The following is a 17,066-nucleotide window of genomic DNA, read 5'->3' on the forward strand; positions in this document are numbered from 1 at the left end:
CAAGAACCTACGAGTAGTGTTGTAGTGTTTCATCAAGAAGGTTTTGATTTTGAATCCTTAGTATGTTTCATCAACTAGAAATTAATTTCTCATTAAAAAAGGTCTTTTCTTCATAGAAGAACTGGATTAGAATCACTGAAAAAAGAGATAATTCAGAATAAAACAAAATCTAATTATATTTCTCTAAGTATACGTTTAAAGAAAATCTAAAAAAAGTGTTGAAAGAGAAGATTAGATATTTAAAAATTAAACTATCTGATGAAATGTAAGATAAAATTTCATTTAGAAAATCACCTAGAAAGTGTCCAGTTGTTCTTTATTTCTGTATTTTTAATACGATGTAAGAAATGTCTAAAACGACACACGTTACGCGTTTCTATAAAGGAGTAATTTAAAAAAAATTTCTTTGACTTACGAATGCCACATCTGTGTAAAACGTTTACTAAAAAAACTCTTGCGCGCTTCTGCACAAGAAGATAGACTTTTTGTTATTTTATTTTGTATAACTTTTTACTCAAGAAATATTCAAAAATCAGAAAACTAATGAGATATATTTTTTTATTTATTTAATATTAAAATATATTTTCTGTTTATAAGGAAATTAAATTATTATTATAACCATAATTTTTTAAGTAATTAAAAATAACTAGTAGATCCTACACACAAGCATAAAATTTAAACTCACTCACCTCTGTGACACGGCTTAAGCGCATATGAAAAATACACAGACACAAAGTCAAAATAACCTCAAAGTCAACCTCGACTTTAAATAGAACGTAATTAAAGAACGACTCGACCAATCTTCAAACAACTTGCATTCGCACAACTTCAGATACAACACTACATCATAACTAAACTTCAATGAATTTGATGTAATAGTTATGGAGATTTTCGAGCCACAAAATGTTATACATGAATGGTATTTTCGTACTCCTGGTGGTTATTTCTCCAACCTTATTATTGTTAATATCAATATTTCCCGCTATTCTGAGTTATTGCCAGGTGAAAAACTAGCAAAATTTTAAGGGAGAGAAGGAAAAAGGAACCGTACTTTTCTTCAAAAAGGCGGTAAAAAAAAACAACATGGATATCTGTTTAAAAATGCAGCAAAAATGGAGAATAATACACACTTTTTTCTTTAATTAATGGCCTGGAAGTAGTTTGGTAACTCTATTACATTGCAAATTAATTAAATTAAGAACTAAATGCAATAACGTTATGAATCCAATATTTTTGTGAAATCACAAATAAGACACTTTCATAATGAAATTTACCCGATAAAAATCGAAAAAATGTATATAAACAATAGAAATAAATATTTAATTAATAAATATTTCTTAGGTTTAAAACGAAGGAAATATTGTACGGCAATATTTGTACGAAGGTATATTGTAAGGAAAAACATTTTCCACGCTTAGAAAGATCCGATTCTTATAAAAAAATTTCAAAACGTTTATTAAACGAAACAAAGATTTATTTTTATTTTATAATGAAAAAAAAAAACATTTATCATGATTAAGATGAAAAAATTAATTATGTTCGATCGGTACTCTATTTAATCTTATCTTATATCTTATTACCTATGGGTATAGGCAATAAACCGAGAGATCTATGACGGAACAGAAAGCCAAACATCACGTATCAAATTATTATCGTGTATCAGTGTAAAAAAACATGTCGCTTATATTCGAAACAATACTGATTACTGTTACTCGTCAAAATTTAGAGAGTCAACACAAAGGACTCGCAGTAGTTCTGTACGAACGGTGGATGAAGTAATGTCGGTACCGCTAATATTATGTTTTACGATGTAGGGACAGTTCAACGCGACAAAAAGTCGTAGTCGCGGGCACGGCAATCTATATCCATCGGCGCGTCAAGGGAGCTTTCTAAACTTTGACGAGTAATATATAACAATTATTAAATTAATATATCGATATACTTAATGATATTATAGAACTTTCCAGGCAGATGAAGAATTCGAACAGACAGAACCTGCTATAACTATAAATGAAGAGAATAAACCGACACCGGAAACCGAAAAACCTGTTAACGAGAATAATCAGGCCACACCGTCGCCTACTCAAGATTACGATGAAGCTGTGAATCCGGATTATCAACCGCCCCCTCCTCAAGAACCAGCGTATCAAGAACCGCCGTATCAAGAGCCGCCACCTCAAGGGCCGCCATCCCCTCAAGGGCAGCCACCACCTCAAGGGTCACCACCGTCTAGAGGAGTGCCGCCTTATAATCGTCCGAGAAGCGGTGGTGATTATGGAAGAAGATATCCTCCCACGGGTTATCCCCCAAGAGTTTATAATCCTGGCTACGGCTACGGCTACGATCCTTACAAAAGCTATCCTTACTACAATAACCCTCCTTATGCTCAACCACCACCACCCCAACCACCGCCACCACCACCACCACCACCACCACCGCCGTCATATAACGATTACGGTCCAGCAACCGGAGTACAACCGCCGCCAGGAATGGAAGGAGATGCAGGCGAAGACTTACCGAAATTCGATAGGAATCGTAACGTACACGTGCACGATTTACCAGAAAGAACGGACGAAAATATACCAGCGATTATTGCAAAAATTAGTGAAACGTTACAAATACCGATCGAACATAACGATATACAAGCCGTTTATAGAATACGATCGAATCCCGGTAAAATAAGACCTTTAGTTATTGAATTTACAAACGAAGGGATCAGAAACGATATATTAACAGCCGCAAAAAGAATACATTTGAATTCGCAAATTTTTTATCCGGATGACGAAAGAAAACCCGTATATATTAACGAACCGTTAACTAGATTTTTTAGAAAATTACTTTACGAAACGAAGAGGAGAGCTTCTGAAGCCGGTTATAAATATTGTTGGTACAGAAATTCAAGACTTCACGTTAGAAAGGATGAGTTTTCTGATCCTATAAATATAGAAACTTTTGAGGATATAGCTAAAATTCAATAAAAAACTAAACCAAAAGAAAAAAAAAATTAATAATAAAAAGATAAAAAAAAAGTAGTATTTTTATTTTGTCGATGAAACTAATTCTCACATAAATATACTAATATGAACCAAAATAAAAAATAAAACAGGAAATTTTATTAAAAAATTATGAGAGAATAAAAACAAAAATATTTCAGTAAAAGATGGACTTTAATACATTTTTTGAGTAATAAAACTAAACTTTTAATAAATATGTGATAACATTTTATAATACATAAATAAGTATAACATAAATAACAGAACATCTTCGGCGGATTTATTTATGTAATAGATTAGATCGTAATTTTTATTTTTTATTTAATATAAAATTTTTATTTTGTAAATAAAGTTAATTTTAAGTTGGTCATATATCATAAAAAATTATTATAAACCTGTTGCAATTAATTAAATGTTATAAATAGACATAGAATATCTGTTTCTTCCATTATATTATCTCATATATGTGTATATTATATTTAAACAGTTATTTTTACTGTAAAAGAATAAAATTTCTAAATATAATATGAAAAGTATAAATGCTCTTGCTTAAATGTCCGATCGCCAGGAAGAAATGCCTTTCAAATGATTACACTCACCCTGGTGGGAGTTGAATTTTACTTCCATTTTTCAGTCTCTATTTTTTTTTTTTTTAATAAAATCATCATGGTCAAAGACGAGACAGTAATTGGCATTCCAATAGTTTTATTAGATATAAAATCTAATATTAGTTCTATAAAATTTAAAAAAAAAATAGTAACGATTAGAGCTGGCTATTATACTGATGAAACTCATCTGTAATTCTACAAGAATTTTTTCAAAGTGTTCTTAAATTTTCTGAAATAGAAAGAAGCTCTGCCTGTTAAAAAAGACATGCACTAAAAAAATGTGCAAATCATTTGTACACCACAGTTTCTTATTGTTCGTTTACACGATCATATTTCTACCGCTAGAATGGTTAGGATATTTCAATATAATCTTTTATATACATATCATCTTATTATAAAATATGTGTAAATGAATGTTAAGAACCGGGTGGAGGGGGGTCCTTAATAAGCCATTTGAAAAAAAATTATAAGGCTAATTTTTTGAACTCTGTTCTAATCGTACAATAAACTAATTACTAAAGAAAACTCTATATGAATTAAAAACATTCAGATCACCTGTCTGGTAAAGAGTACAGAAATTTTGCACTTACCGGTTTCTAATACCACAGACGACTGCCATCTTCTGTACATGGAGTTATCGTCCAGAGCATTAGGCGACTGAGGTTTGGATTCGCGCAAGCAGTCCAAACCTCAGCTCTAAAGCATCCCAAAAGCGGCATCGTGGATGGGATCGTGTAAACGACCTATAAGGATCTATATACTTTTGTACATTTTCTATTAACAGACAGAACTTTTTCTATCTCATTCAGATTTCTTTTATCGCTTTAACGGAAGGCAGAAAAACAAATAGCTTTGGAGTATGGCGGGTCCCAGCCGATCTTCGGATTCATCCTGGATTAACGAAGACGATATCTTCGCCTTGCATCACCGACAGATCCCATACTCATCTCGGACCGTAAAGGTTTCAGTCAGATCGCCGATCGATAGAGCTGTCATTTCTCACGAGTCGCTTCTCATGAAAGCCGGACGACCGCGCCGCGATGCGATCGTCCGTCCCTGAAACCCATATTGGGCTGATCTAGCCCGACCGTCTGCCAGATAGATATAGGGAAGCCCGTTTCATTTGCAAGTGAAATGTCAGCGGAAGAGCCTGATCTAATTGTGTTGTGAGATGGAAAACATACGATGGAAAGTGGGTAAAAGGAAAATAATCTACGCCGAATTGTCGTCTGAATCAATAAATCAGTATCGGTAGTTTTTCCGAATGTTTGTTTGCATTTATAGGTAGTAATTACGTTGATGTAGTCAGGCTTAACGGTCGGCATATGGCTATAAGTTAATTGCTGCTTCTCGTTCCACCTTATAGCAACAACCGTGTTACTACACAGATGAGTTTTCAGTATCGTTAAAAGTTTTACTAAAGTAAAGTTTTACTTTATTAAGTAATACACAATATTTTACCGGCATTTACTGCAAGCTTAGTAACTAAATTCATAATTATCGTAAAAAATCGAAGGTGACCTTATTTTATTTCCTGAAAATCACTTTTCTAGTAACGTACTCAATTTTATTTAACTACTCAAATTTTATCTTCAAAGTATCCGTGAAAGAAGCAAAAAATAATATAAATATACCTTCTTATAATCTGTAATAAAAGATCCATTCTCGTTGCCTCAGCCATATTTGGGAAATTTTTGAGTAACGATTTTCAGCCATTGCCAAATAATTCTGTATATTTCGTGCAAGAATGATTATTTAAAAGTAATAGTACATTCGTTTAGATATTATTATTATTTTAGATTGGTATCTTGAAATTTACTGATAAGATATATAGTGAATCGCATAGTCGCTTGTTTTCAATTGTCTCAGTATATTTTTACATAAATTATTATCCAAGTTACCTATACATAAACATACACACATACAGTTTTATTAAATGCGTGAGCAAGATTTGGTGCTAATATGATAAAAGAAGAATAATCAGATACAAAAATTAAAAATGAAACATAATTTAAAATACGTTAAAAAATTCTACACTACAATCAGTTATAATTTTCATAGTAAATATCTCTGTTCAGATACAGTTAAAATTACATTACTGGTATACTCGAAATCTTATTTCATTTAAAACACCAAATTATTTACCCCCATTCTTGATAATTAATTTATAAAAATTGGATGACTGCTTTGTTGAGGAATTCGGTATAAATCGAATTCAGAACTAACTTACATAATAGATGTTAAACTTAGTAAATTTTACGCAATAAATAAAATATAAGTGGCCTCTAAATTACATACACTGTATATTAGAAACAGATTTTATGCAGCGGTCATATTAATTTTGACATGTAAATAAGCTAACAGTCAAGACCTCGACTACAACGAAGGGGAGATTCAAGTTCTAAAAGCGAGAGACAAAAGTTTTAATTTCAGAAATTCGTAGACACCTATTTTGAATATTTAATTCAGAATAATTTGAATAATAAATATTTACTGGAATTTAAAGGTAAGCAAATTTTTATACAAATATCTAGTTCTAGTGTGATAAAAAAACAAATATATATATATATATGTTTTTATTAATTAAAAAAGTAAATATATATACATACGTGTTTTGATATCTCCATAAAATTTATCTGATTTTGTACGTTCGGTTCATCTACCGGCATAAGTTGAAAGTAAAACTAGATGTCTTCCCGATACGCCCTAAGAGGTTTGCTACTATTCCCAATATTTTTCATTTAAAAAATTCTTTGTTTTCTTTTTACTTCCTTGAACGAAATACAAAGAAGTATTGTAATCGGGAAAAATTTCGGTTTTCAGATTTCAACGGAAATATACAATTTGACCAATCTGAATCCATTTTGACTAGCTTTGGTGTGACATTTGTATGTATCACGCATAACTCAAAAACGATTAGCCGTAGAATGTTGAAATTTTGGATTTAGGATTGTTGTAACATCTAGTTGTGTACCTTCCCTTTTTATTGCAATCGACTGGACCAAAAGTGTTCTAAAAAAGCCAAAATCCAAAAAAATTGGTTTTTGGACTTTTTCTTAACTGTAGTATTAAACCCTCATTTTGATATTTTCAACGATATATCATAACTGGTACTATTTTCATTGGTTCCAGAGTTATATCTAAAAAAAATTGTATTTAATAAAATATTTGGATGTTATAAGGGAAAAGCACATCAGCGAGAATCCGATATTTTCTTGTTATTTTTTAACTTTTTTTTTAAATTTATATGTATTGATTTATTAATAATTATTATTCTGTGATTGTTAAACAATCTTTACAATAAATAAATAATTCAATAAGAAAAAAAAAATGTAATAAAAAACATGTAATTTAACCGGAATACAAGGAAGTAATATGGTGTCCACATCAGACTTTTTAATTAAAAAACAGTTTCCGGTAGCTCTAAAATAAGTTTTTGGGTGAGGTACTTGTAGGATAAAGCTGGGTCTTCAAATTCTTCCAAAAATTCTAAAACAACTAGCTATTCCAACTAAAATCTAATCCCAAATCTATCGATGTTTTATAGCACTTTTTCTCAGCAACTTAACTAGAGAAGTTTTTTGAGTAAATTCAACAACGTATATCACATTTTTTAAATCGTTCATGAATAATTTTAATAAAGTTTATAAGCTACAAATATATGAATTTATATTCTATTAAATTTACCACCTAGTACAGAACACTGAGATAACACATATCTTACCTTAATTTTTCAAGAAAGTACTTTCGCGGTATCCCGCATCCTTGGTCATGGATTGAAATTAGTCAGTTATTGTATAATAAAATATTAAAATAAGATAATTCCGTATTAATTTATACAAGTGCTGCTATCTGTTGCAATATTAATTATAAGAATGTCATCGTTAAGCAATATAAAATATGAATTTAAATATAGTTATAGAATTTAAATATAATTTAACACTAGAGAGGGATAGAATGAATCTTAAACAGATTAATTTCAGTAAAGTATATATATATATGACAAAATAATAGTCTTTTCCTTGGATGATTAATTCACCATGTAAACTGGAAGCTTGTGGACAGGAATATGAAATGACATTTTTGTATGAAAAATGCCATGTCTGACAGGGATTCGAAGCCGCGACCTCCAGACGAAAGTCCGAGTCGGTACCACTCCGCCACAGAGATCGGCATTATTATAAATATATATAAAAAATAATTATTGAGATTAAGCGGTAGAAATTTTACTTTTGAACCAAATTAAAATGAAAAAAGTGAAATAACTTCCGTAATTTAATGTAACCTAGAATTACGTTTTTCCTTAAAATAATACAAGTGTATTGTAATTTCTTCAGAGCAAAAATTTGGTCAGCACTGAACTCGAAACTTTTTGAAATATGCGGGTTTCACAACAGTTGGACTCCATATTAAAAGTGTAGTTGTAACTGGTTACCCGTCCTTCGTACAGATAAAAATTATTTTGCACGGTTCCGACAAACACCATGAGATGGTGATCGTACTTCATTTTCATTTTTTTTACGTTTAATCAAGTAAACGGGGAGAAAAGTGAAGTAGTGTCATACGTACAGTAATACACTGTAATATCCAGTACACCGTTGCATCTTTAAAATTACTTTTCTGGATAGCAGAAAGAGATATAAATGATAGAGATCTTTTTTATACAAAATTTAATTTCAAATAGTTGAAGCGTACTCCTAGTTTAATTTGACCACGATTTGACATAGTAAAGTTAAATAACGGCTGGGAACATAATCTGGTTGTTACCGTAAATCATTAAAACGGCCACAATCTTGAAACGGTAATAGTTCTATGTTGTTTCCAGATATGAATACTATGTTCATGCAAAATTTCAACTCAATCGGTTGCGTAGTTTTTGCGCGAAAGAGCAACAGACTCACCGAAACCACTAGATATATATATATATATATATCTAGTGTATATCTAGTCAATATATATATATTCAAGAAGACAAAACAAAAATCATGAGCCTTCAAAACCTAGCACAAAAGATAGGGCTTCATATCTCTTTCTAAAAAACTGAACTAATGGCCATAGGTCCTCTGATGATAGAGCACATTACGGTAAACAATCAGAAAATTAAAATAGTAAAACAATTTAAATATCTAGATGAAATAATAACTTATAATTTAAATGAAAAAGTGACATGGCAAAACAGGACAAATAAAATGATTAAATCCCAAAAATTAACTTGGTCAACCTATAACAAAAAATGGCTTTCGACTAAAACAAAACTTAAACATTATAAAACTGTAGTTCGGCCAGAAGTCACCTACGGAAGCGAGACCCTTTTCAAAATCACTTAGAAAAACCGAATTGATAAAATTCTGAAAATAGAGAGGAGAATTGTCAGAACGTGTATCAATAAAAAACACCAAAAAGAAGGTCAATGGTGGATTGTGCCAAATGAGGTGGTGTATCGAGAAATAGAGCCTGTTACTGATACTATGCGGAAAAAAAGAATCTCTTTCTTCGGTCATCTCATAAGGACACCGGAAATAAGACTGTCAAGAAATATCATTGAAAAGCTCTGGTTCTAAAAACTAGAAGTAGGATGGATCAAAGAAATTAGAGAAGATATGAAAGAATTGGGAATTTCCCTGACTGACCTACAGAATAAAACTGGAAAAATTACAAAGCTAAAAGACAAAAACATTAGATTTAAACAAAAGACAGACAAACGACAAAATACAACGAAGAGGGTGTTTACGGATGAAGAAAAGAAAACAAGATCTGAACGGATGAAGAAATACTGGGCAGCTCGGAAGAGTAAAATAACACGCTTTTCTCAGAAAATATCTAACTAAAATTGACTTAAGTGGTCCCATATTGGCCGTAAAAGCATAATAATAATAATAATAATAATAATAATAATAATAATAATAATAATAATAATAATAATAATAATAATAATAATAATAATAATAATAATAATAATAATAATAATAATAATAATAATAATAATAATAATAATAATAATAATAATAATAATAATAATAATAATAATAATAATAAATATATATATATATATATCAGATGGTAGTATCTAAGATTTAAGAAATATATTAATTAATTGAGTACATAATACATTACATCACAATAAAATGTTCACCTTCATTAACATAATTACAAAAGAATTAATGAAGGTGTTACGCTAAGGAACAAAGTTATTTTAAATGAAAAGGAAATATTAGCATGACTATTTATTATTGTTATTTAGAAAAAAAAACCGATTTGAAAAAATATATACAGTACTACTTTAATAATATTCCACTTACTGATTGTAGGTAGAAGCACAATGAAAGTAATATTCCTGATGCAATACAGTTGATGGTGGATCGTTCAATGTAATTACTTCCGTTTCCACGCCTCTCTATTTCAATTTAACATGACTAATATCTGATTACAGTAGTGGATGCAAATTGTTAAATAAATAATAAATTTTATACCGCAATATCCTGCTTTATAGAGGTTTAATATGCATAAAACCTAAGGCCGAGATTAAAATAACGATTAAAGCATTAAAATAAGCAAAAATGTTCCTATAAAAATAATATCCATAAATTCTACATGTGCCATCTTACTACCGATTTACATTTTTACAACCTTGTACGAAGTAAAGGAAGTATTATGATCGGCAAAAATTTGATTTTTTAGTTTTCAATGGAAGTATCCATATTGACCAACCCTGAATTCATTTTGACTAGATTCGGCGTGACATCTGTACGTACGTATGCACGTATCTCGCATAACTCAAAAACGATTAGCCGTAGGATGTTGAAATGTTGGATTTAGAACTGTTGTAACATCTAGTTATGCACTTCTCCTTTTGATTTCAATCGACTGGACCAAAAAAAAATCAGGATTTTTGATTTTTTCTTAACTATAGTAATAAACCTTCATTGAGAACTTTTCTACGATATATCATAAGTGATACTTATTTTCATTGGTTCCAGAGTTATAGCCAAATAAAATTTTAATTAATGAAATATTTGGATCTTACAAGGGAAGGTACATTGCTTTAAATCAGACTTAATCACCTTTTTTTAAATTTATTTTTTAAATTAAATACATTGATTTATTAACAATAATTAATCCCCGATTGTAAAAAAAAAAGTTATAATAAATAATTACTCAATAATAACAATAAAAAAAAAATATGAAAAAATCATAAATTATTAGTGAAATAAAATTTTATGTACTTTTAAAAATGTGTATATGTAGTTTAATAGGCATAATTACATAGGTATATGTAATAGATTTGGTGAAACATTTGATTATTTAATATTAATTGAAAATTATAATTTAGAATCGTATTATTTTTGGATTTTCTAGTTTAATTTCTGTTTGATTTAATTTAATTATTCTGCTGTTTCTGTTTAATTTTATCTACATTAAAGTTAACTACAGAGTGACTGAAAAATTGACCCTCACATGACCAACACATACACTGAGGCAACATACATGCCCGATCTTTAATAAATTGCAAAAAATTGTTATCTTTTAGTTCATTACTACTCTGGTATTGTCAAACAATATTCTCCCTTGGTCAGAGTTGATCATCATTTCGTTTATTTGTTTTTTTATTACCAATCATTTAATCGCTGTTTGATTTGATATAATTCTTCTGATCTTAATTTGTGTATATTTATATTTATTGCAACTTATTCTTTCTGTTTATTTATTTTAGAGTTTGCATCATTTCCTTCCTATTTATTCTTTCTTTGATTTTAGCGTTTTCTTCTTTTTTATATTTATCAATTTCTCTTAATCTTTTTATTCTTTTTTAGTTTTAACATTTTCTTCCTCTTCATATTCATCTTCTTGTCGTTTTTTTTCCAAATATATTTCTTCATGTTATCTTTCTTTTTCCTGTGTGATTGTTTATTTTCCATTTTTGATTATTCACCAAATAATCCGATAATAAAAACTGAATATTTTACACCGTAAGGTCGGAATTAACATTTGTAACCGGTTTACATAAGTTCACATAACGGCGGTTTAATTATTATTAATTTTTATTTATACGACACACCAGAAATCTGAAACATTTGTTAATCAGCAACTCACGAAGATACGAATAATATTGATCTAATAATACAAGTAATAAAGAGACTTTTAGTCTATCCTAATATTTCACGTAAGATTGTTGAATTAATAATTGTATAAATATTTTATGTTAATAAATACTAATATTTCAGCAATTGTGTAACTGTCCACTTTATTCGACATGAACGCATATGTAACAGTTTCCTTAAACCCCTCCGCACTGTCGTCACCAGCGTTGGTAGTTCACGGCCGAGCTTCGTAACAAATTCTTTAGGACTACGCAGGAAAAACTTCCTGATACGTTCAAGATTTTCTTCAGACACCCTCAGTCGGTCCATACTCTTCCCTTTGCACAGACATCCGGTCGTTTCAAACCGATTACGCCATCGATGAATGTTACTGTCACTGGAAGGATAACAATTACACTTTTTACGAAACGCACGATGATATGTAACTATAAATTATCTTTCATGTAACTGAAAATCACAGGAGGATTTCTGTTTAGTAATCGTTATCTTTGCTAGTAGCGCTGTCCAACGGAAAAATAGGGAATCAATCAATGATCATGAACGCAACTAAAATTAAAATTTTCCTTTTTGCACTTTTTCTACTCTTAAATCAATATTGTACAGCTCATTCAAGAGATTTTATAACCAATTAAAACCCCGATATGTTTTTGGTTTTTGGTTTTTGGTATTAATAAAATTAGTATTTACTTTTAATTGGAGAACTTTCTATGAAAAAATTAAATACCGTACTCAAAATTTTCATCTTTACAAAAATATTAAAACGGCACCATTTCAATGTTTGAATCATTAATATCGCTTCCGGTTTAATTATACTTTATTAGGTAAAATCAGAAACACATTTTGAACAAAATGACATCTTACCTTATAAAATGAGATCCTACGCATCATTACAAACTTCAAACTTGATTCCAGAGTTCAAGAAATAATGGTTTTTTTAATGTAGACAGTTTCCAAACCATTCCTTCCGGACTGGTTCATTTCACAATATCTCTTGATTAAATTTTCATTCATTTAAATTATACAACTGTATCCTATAAAATAAGTCGATAAGGACGACAATTTTTGCCAGAAAAAATCAAGCTTTTTTGACTTATAATTCAGACAGAGATGAATTATTTGAATAAATATTTAAAATATAACTTTCGCATACAAGAAATAAGATAAATAAATTTATTCAATTTCGTTAATAAATAGCTGAGATAAGTTTGGGAATAATCTAAAATTTTTACACCAGTGGGAACGGCGGTCCTTACTACGTAGATAAGAAGGTCAGATGAACTACATCTTCGGGTGGATTTCTAACACTTGGAATTTTATTGTTTGCCGTTTGTACGTCGCGTCCAGTAAAGAGTATGATATAATACCGATCATTTTAAGCGGTAATTTTAATTTTTATATAAAAGAGGAAAAAAAACAATTTTGGAGGAACAATTTGGTTTACAATATTGAAATTCGACTCGATCAATAGTGACCGCAAATGGACATTGGTCCATTAAATTATTTATCCGTCCGAGTTAGTACAAAACGTTACAATAGCTATTTCAGTTACTATACTGAGTAAATTATTAGAATAACAGAAAATATTTCTATGAAAATTTAGAAATAAACTGAGATTAAATTATTATCTGTTTTTATTACGTTAACATCCGCAATAGAATTTTCTAATAATTAAAAATGTCATTACAAAAATTTCATCCGTAATTTTTTTTAAATTAAAGAATGACTTGTAAACGTGCATTCTTTTAATAAACGAGAATTTTTATTACAAGACTAAATATAAAAGAAAAACCTTCTACTATGGGTAACATAAATATTTTATTCTCATAACAAAATTAGTGTTAAATTAAGAAATAAATAAAAGTTTAATATATCTGACTTTTTTTGAATAATTTCCTATACTTCGATATTAAAAAACTTTACTTTATAGAAAATATGTACGATGTTGTTTATTTAACTTCGACATGCGTTTCAACATATGGCAATAAAAAGTTTTGAATCTGAAAAGTTTTATAATATATGTTTATATAAATCGTATTACGTTGAATAGGGTTGGTTATACGTATGACCTACAGGTAAGTATTTTTCATCTAGCCCGCTATGATGTGATGAATGTTTTCCTACTCGTAGTCTTTTTGGCGCTGCTAGTATATGCCGAAATAATAAATGTAAGCCCCAGTGACATTTATTCTGTTATGAAATTTTATTTAAAGTTAATGACTCGTTATTACATGGGCGTACAATCGAATTCAAAGTTTGACGTTATTTTAATTTTTGTCACGTCACAAATCTTGTCAGATCCGACTGTTTACTGAACTAGAAGTAACGCATATGTTTCAACAGACTACACGTACCACGGACAGAAAGTCTGACGAATAGCATTGCCTACTGCGTAATAGATGAAGCTTTAAAAAGCTTTCAGGTTATCTTTAAAATTATAAAAAAAAAATATTGTTCATTTGTCTCTATTATGACATTTCTTTTTCCTGTTTAGCTTCCGGGAATTGCCGTTCAGGTATTACTTCAGAGGATGAATGAGGATACGTATGAGTGTAAACGAAGTGCAGTCTTGTACATTCTCAGTTCGACCATTCCTGAGATGTGTGGTTAATTGAAACCCAACCACCAAAGAACACCGGTATCCACGATCTACTATTCAAATCCGTATACAAGTAACTGCTTTTACTAGGACTTGAATGCTTGAACTATCGACTTCCAAATCAGTTGATTTGGGAAGACGCGTTCACCACTAGACCAATCCGGTGGGTTCTCTATTATTCCCTAAATATATTTAAGTATAAAAAAAATTGGCAACAAAGATGTAATATTTTTCTGACATTCGTTATTTATTTTTATATAGTGGAAAAATAATTGTACCGAACAAATTTACCTAAATTTCTTATTTAGGTTGGGGATAAATTTATGATGAAGTTTTATTGTAAAATTATCATTATATGTTTGAATAAAACAAAAAATATTTAAAAAATTTTAAAAATCGCCAGTTTTTCTTAGTTCCCCACCACCAAAATCACCTTCCAAGAAAATGTTTTTTAATTTTTTTACGTTTACTATGTTAAATGGAAGAAAAAATTTCACTAAGAAATGTTCACAATAAAAAGTTACTTAAGATATCTTTTTTCTGGATGTGAGGGTGAATTATAATGAAATTTTATTGTAAAATTATTACTAAAAATTTATATAATTTTGTTTGAAGTTTAAATAAACCAAACAACGGCGTTGAGATATTAAAAAAAAATCGATATTATTAAACTTTGATCCTTTTTTTTACTGCGGGGGCGTTTTTTTGGGGGTGTCCTCCACCCCAAAGTAATTTTTTTTGGGTGGCTTGTACTACTACTGTACCTAGGAAGGCATTAAAAAAAATTCGGTAAAAAATGTAATAGGCTAAATTAAAAGATAGTTTTTTCGATTTTTGGCGAGGGGGAGTTTTGGGGCAAATTAAAAAAAGTGGTAAGATAAGCATGCGTATCCTGATGATGCTAGGGAGATCCAGGTGGGATGCCTCTACAGGGGGCTAGACAGGGAGGGCATGCTGCTGCCATGACACCCTGAGGTGACCGACTGATGGTTAATTGCCGGACGGTTGCCTTAGGGGTATTTAAATCATAAACAAAAAAAAAGCATGTACCGTGCTTAATATAAATTGGGGTTATGTTTGCAAAATTTTGAGAAAATTGATCCCCCGAAATCCCCCCTGGAGATATTGATCCCAACATTTTTCCAACAAACTGCCCGATATACACGAGCCTCTCACAAAATTTCATAAAAATCGGTTTATCTAGCCAAAAGTTATTAAGCTTCAAACAACGCATGTACATAGGTGTGGACGTACGTACAACATTACTACCCGTTTTTTTTGTTGAGGGGGGTCCTAGGTTCATGAAACGTCGAGAAATGGCAAAAAAATCCATACCCCATTTTTTGACTGATTACAATATTTTACATCTTGCAGCATAGCTGTAGAGTTATGATGCCACGTAAGTAAAATTTATTTAAATGTATATCAATAGTCAGTGAAGTGAAAACTAATTGACGCCATGATTTAAATATTTTATAAAACTCCCGTATAAAATTATCTTTTACTTATTAAAGAATGCGTCTAATATTTATTTCTCTTTCCGCAACATTTTCCTTTTAAAGTACAAATACAGTCGACTTCATTCACGTTTATCCTAGAACGATTTGAAATGAAGAGAAAGGCGAATTGTTTACACCGTCCGTAGAATTTTAATTCTTCCCGCGAACATATCGAAAGAAAGTTTGATCATCATAAATAAACATGGTCAGACAGATAATCTGTTGTGCACATTTACCCTTATACAGAATACATACATAAGAATCACTCGTCTTAACTTTAAACAGATTTAAAAGTATACAGGTATTTTATCAGTATTAAATTCGTTAATATATCCTAATAATATATAATTAAGTCCGAGAAAACCAAAAATATAAATGTAATAGTCACAAATAATAATAATTCTGTAATATAGTAAAATAGGCTTCAAAATTTTAAGAAACTACTGAAATTAATTAATCGACATATTATGTAAATCTGTTCCTTTACTTTATTTATCACAATATTTCTTATATCTGCGATACATATAAACGACCTGAAATACAAATCAGAATTGCTGTCTGTTAGAGTAATGATGTTCACTATACAGCCTATCAATGTTGTGGACAGAAGGCATCATATAAGATCAGAATGCACTTTGTTCGGCTAAATATGCCGAGATGAAACCTTCGGCTAAGCGAAGAATGTAACGGGAAACCATGTAATTCCTCCCTTTTGCTAGTAAACGCGACACGGGTTTATTATTCTTAAGCGTTGCTATGGCTTTTCGAGAACGGCTTGAGTCTTGAGTCAGGAGACATAACCGTTACTGCTACGGCACATCATGTTCATACGGTACTTAATCAGTTAGGTAATTTATATAAATAAATATTCTGTTGGACTATATGAATATGTAGAATATATAACAAACATTTTGTAATACGTACGTATGTGCGTATGTATCTCGCATAACTCAAAAACGTAGGATGTTGAAATTTTGGATTCAGCTCTGTTGTATCTAGTTGTGCACCACCCTTTTTAATTACAATCGAAATTAAATTAAAAATTTTAATTAATGAAATATCTTAAAGGGAAGGCACATCGTTTCAAACCAGACTTCATCACCCTTTGATTTTTTATAATTTTTTTTTATTTATTGTTTTTAACTTTTTTTTAAAATTTAAATATATCAATTTAATAATTATTAACCCCCGTTTGTAAAAAAAATTAAAATAAATAATAATTCATTGAAAATAAAAAAAAATTATTAGTGAAGTAAAATTAGAAAATAATA

At 30.1% G+C, this 17,066-nt stretch overlaps 1 protein-coding gene across 2 annotated transcripts in view; it reads left to right on the plus strand.

The window, feature by feature from the left end:
• LOC142331127 (uncharacterized) overlaps positions 1-17,066 on the plus strand; it is a 99,009-nt gene that overhangs the window by 64,074 nt on the left and 17,869 nt on the right. Inside the window, exon 2 of one of the 2 annotated variants that reach the window (XM_075376813.1) lies at positions 1,968-3,384. The exons of the other annotated variant lie outside the window; for it this stretch is intronic. Within the exon in view, the coding sequence (XP_075232928.1) occupies positions 1,968-2,978 (1,011 nt within the window). The 3' untranslated portion in view covers positions 2,979-3,384. Of the gene's footprint in view, positions 1-1,967; positions 3,385-17,066 lie in introns of those variants that run through there. 2 annotated transcript variants of the gene reach the window in all.

This window comes from Lycorma delicatula, chromosome 10, assembly GCF_047948215.1.
Source record: "Lycorma delicatula isolate Av1 chromosome 10, ASM4794821v1, whole genome shotgun sequence".
NCBI lineage: Eukaryota > Metazoa > Arthropoda > Insecta > Hemiptera > Fulgoridae > Lycorma > Lycorma delicatula.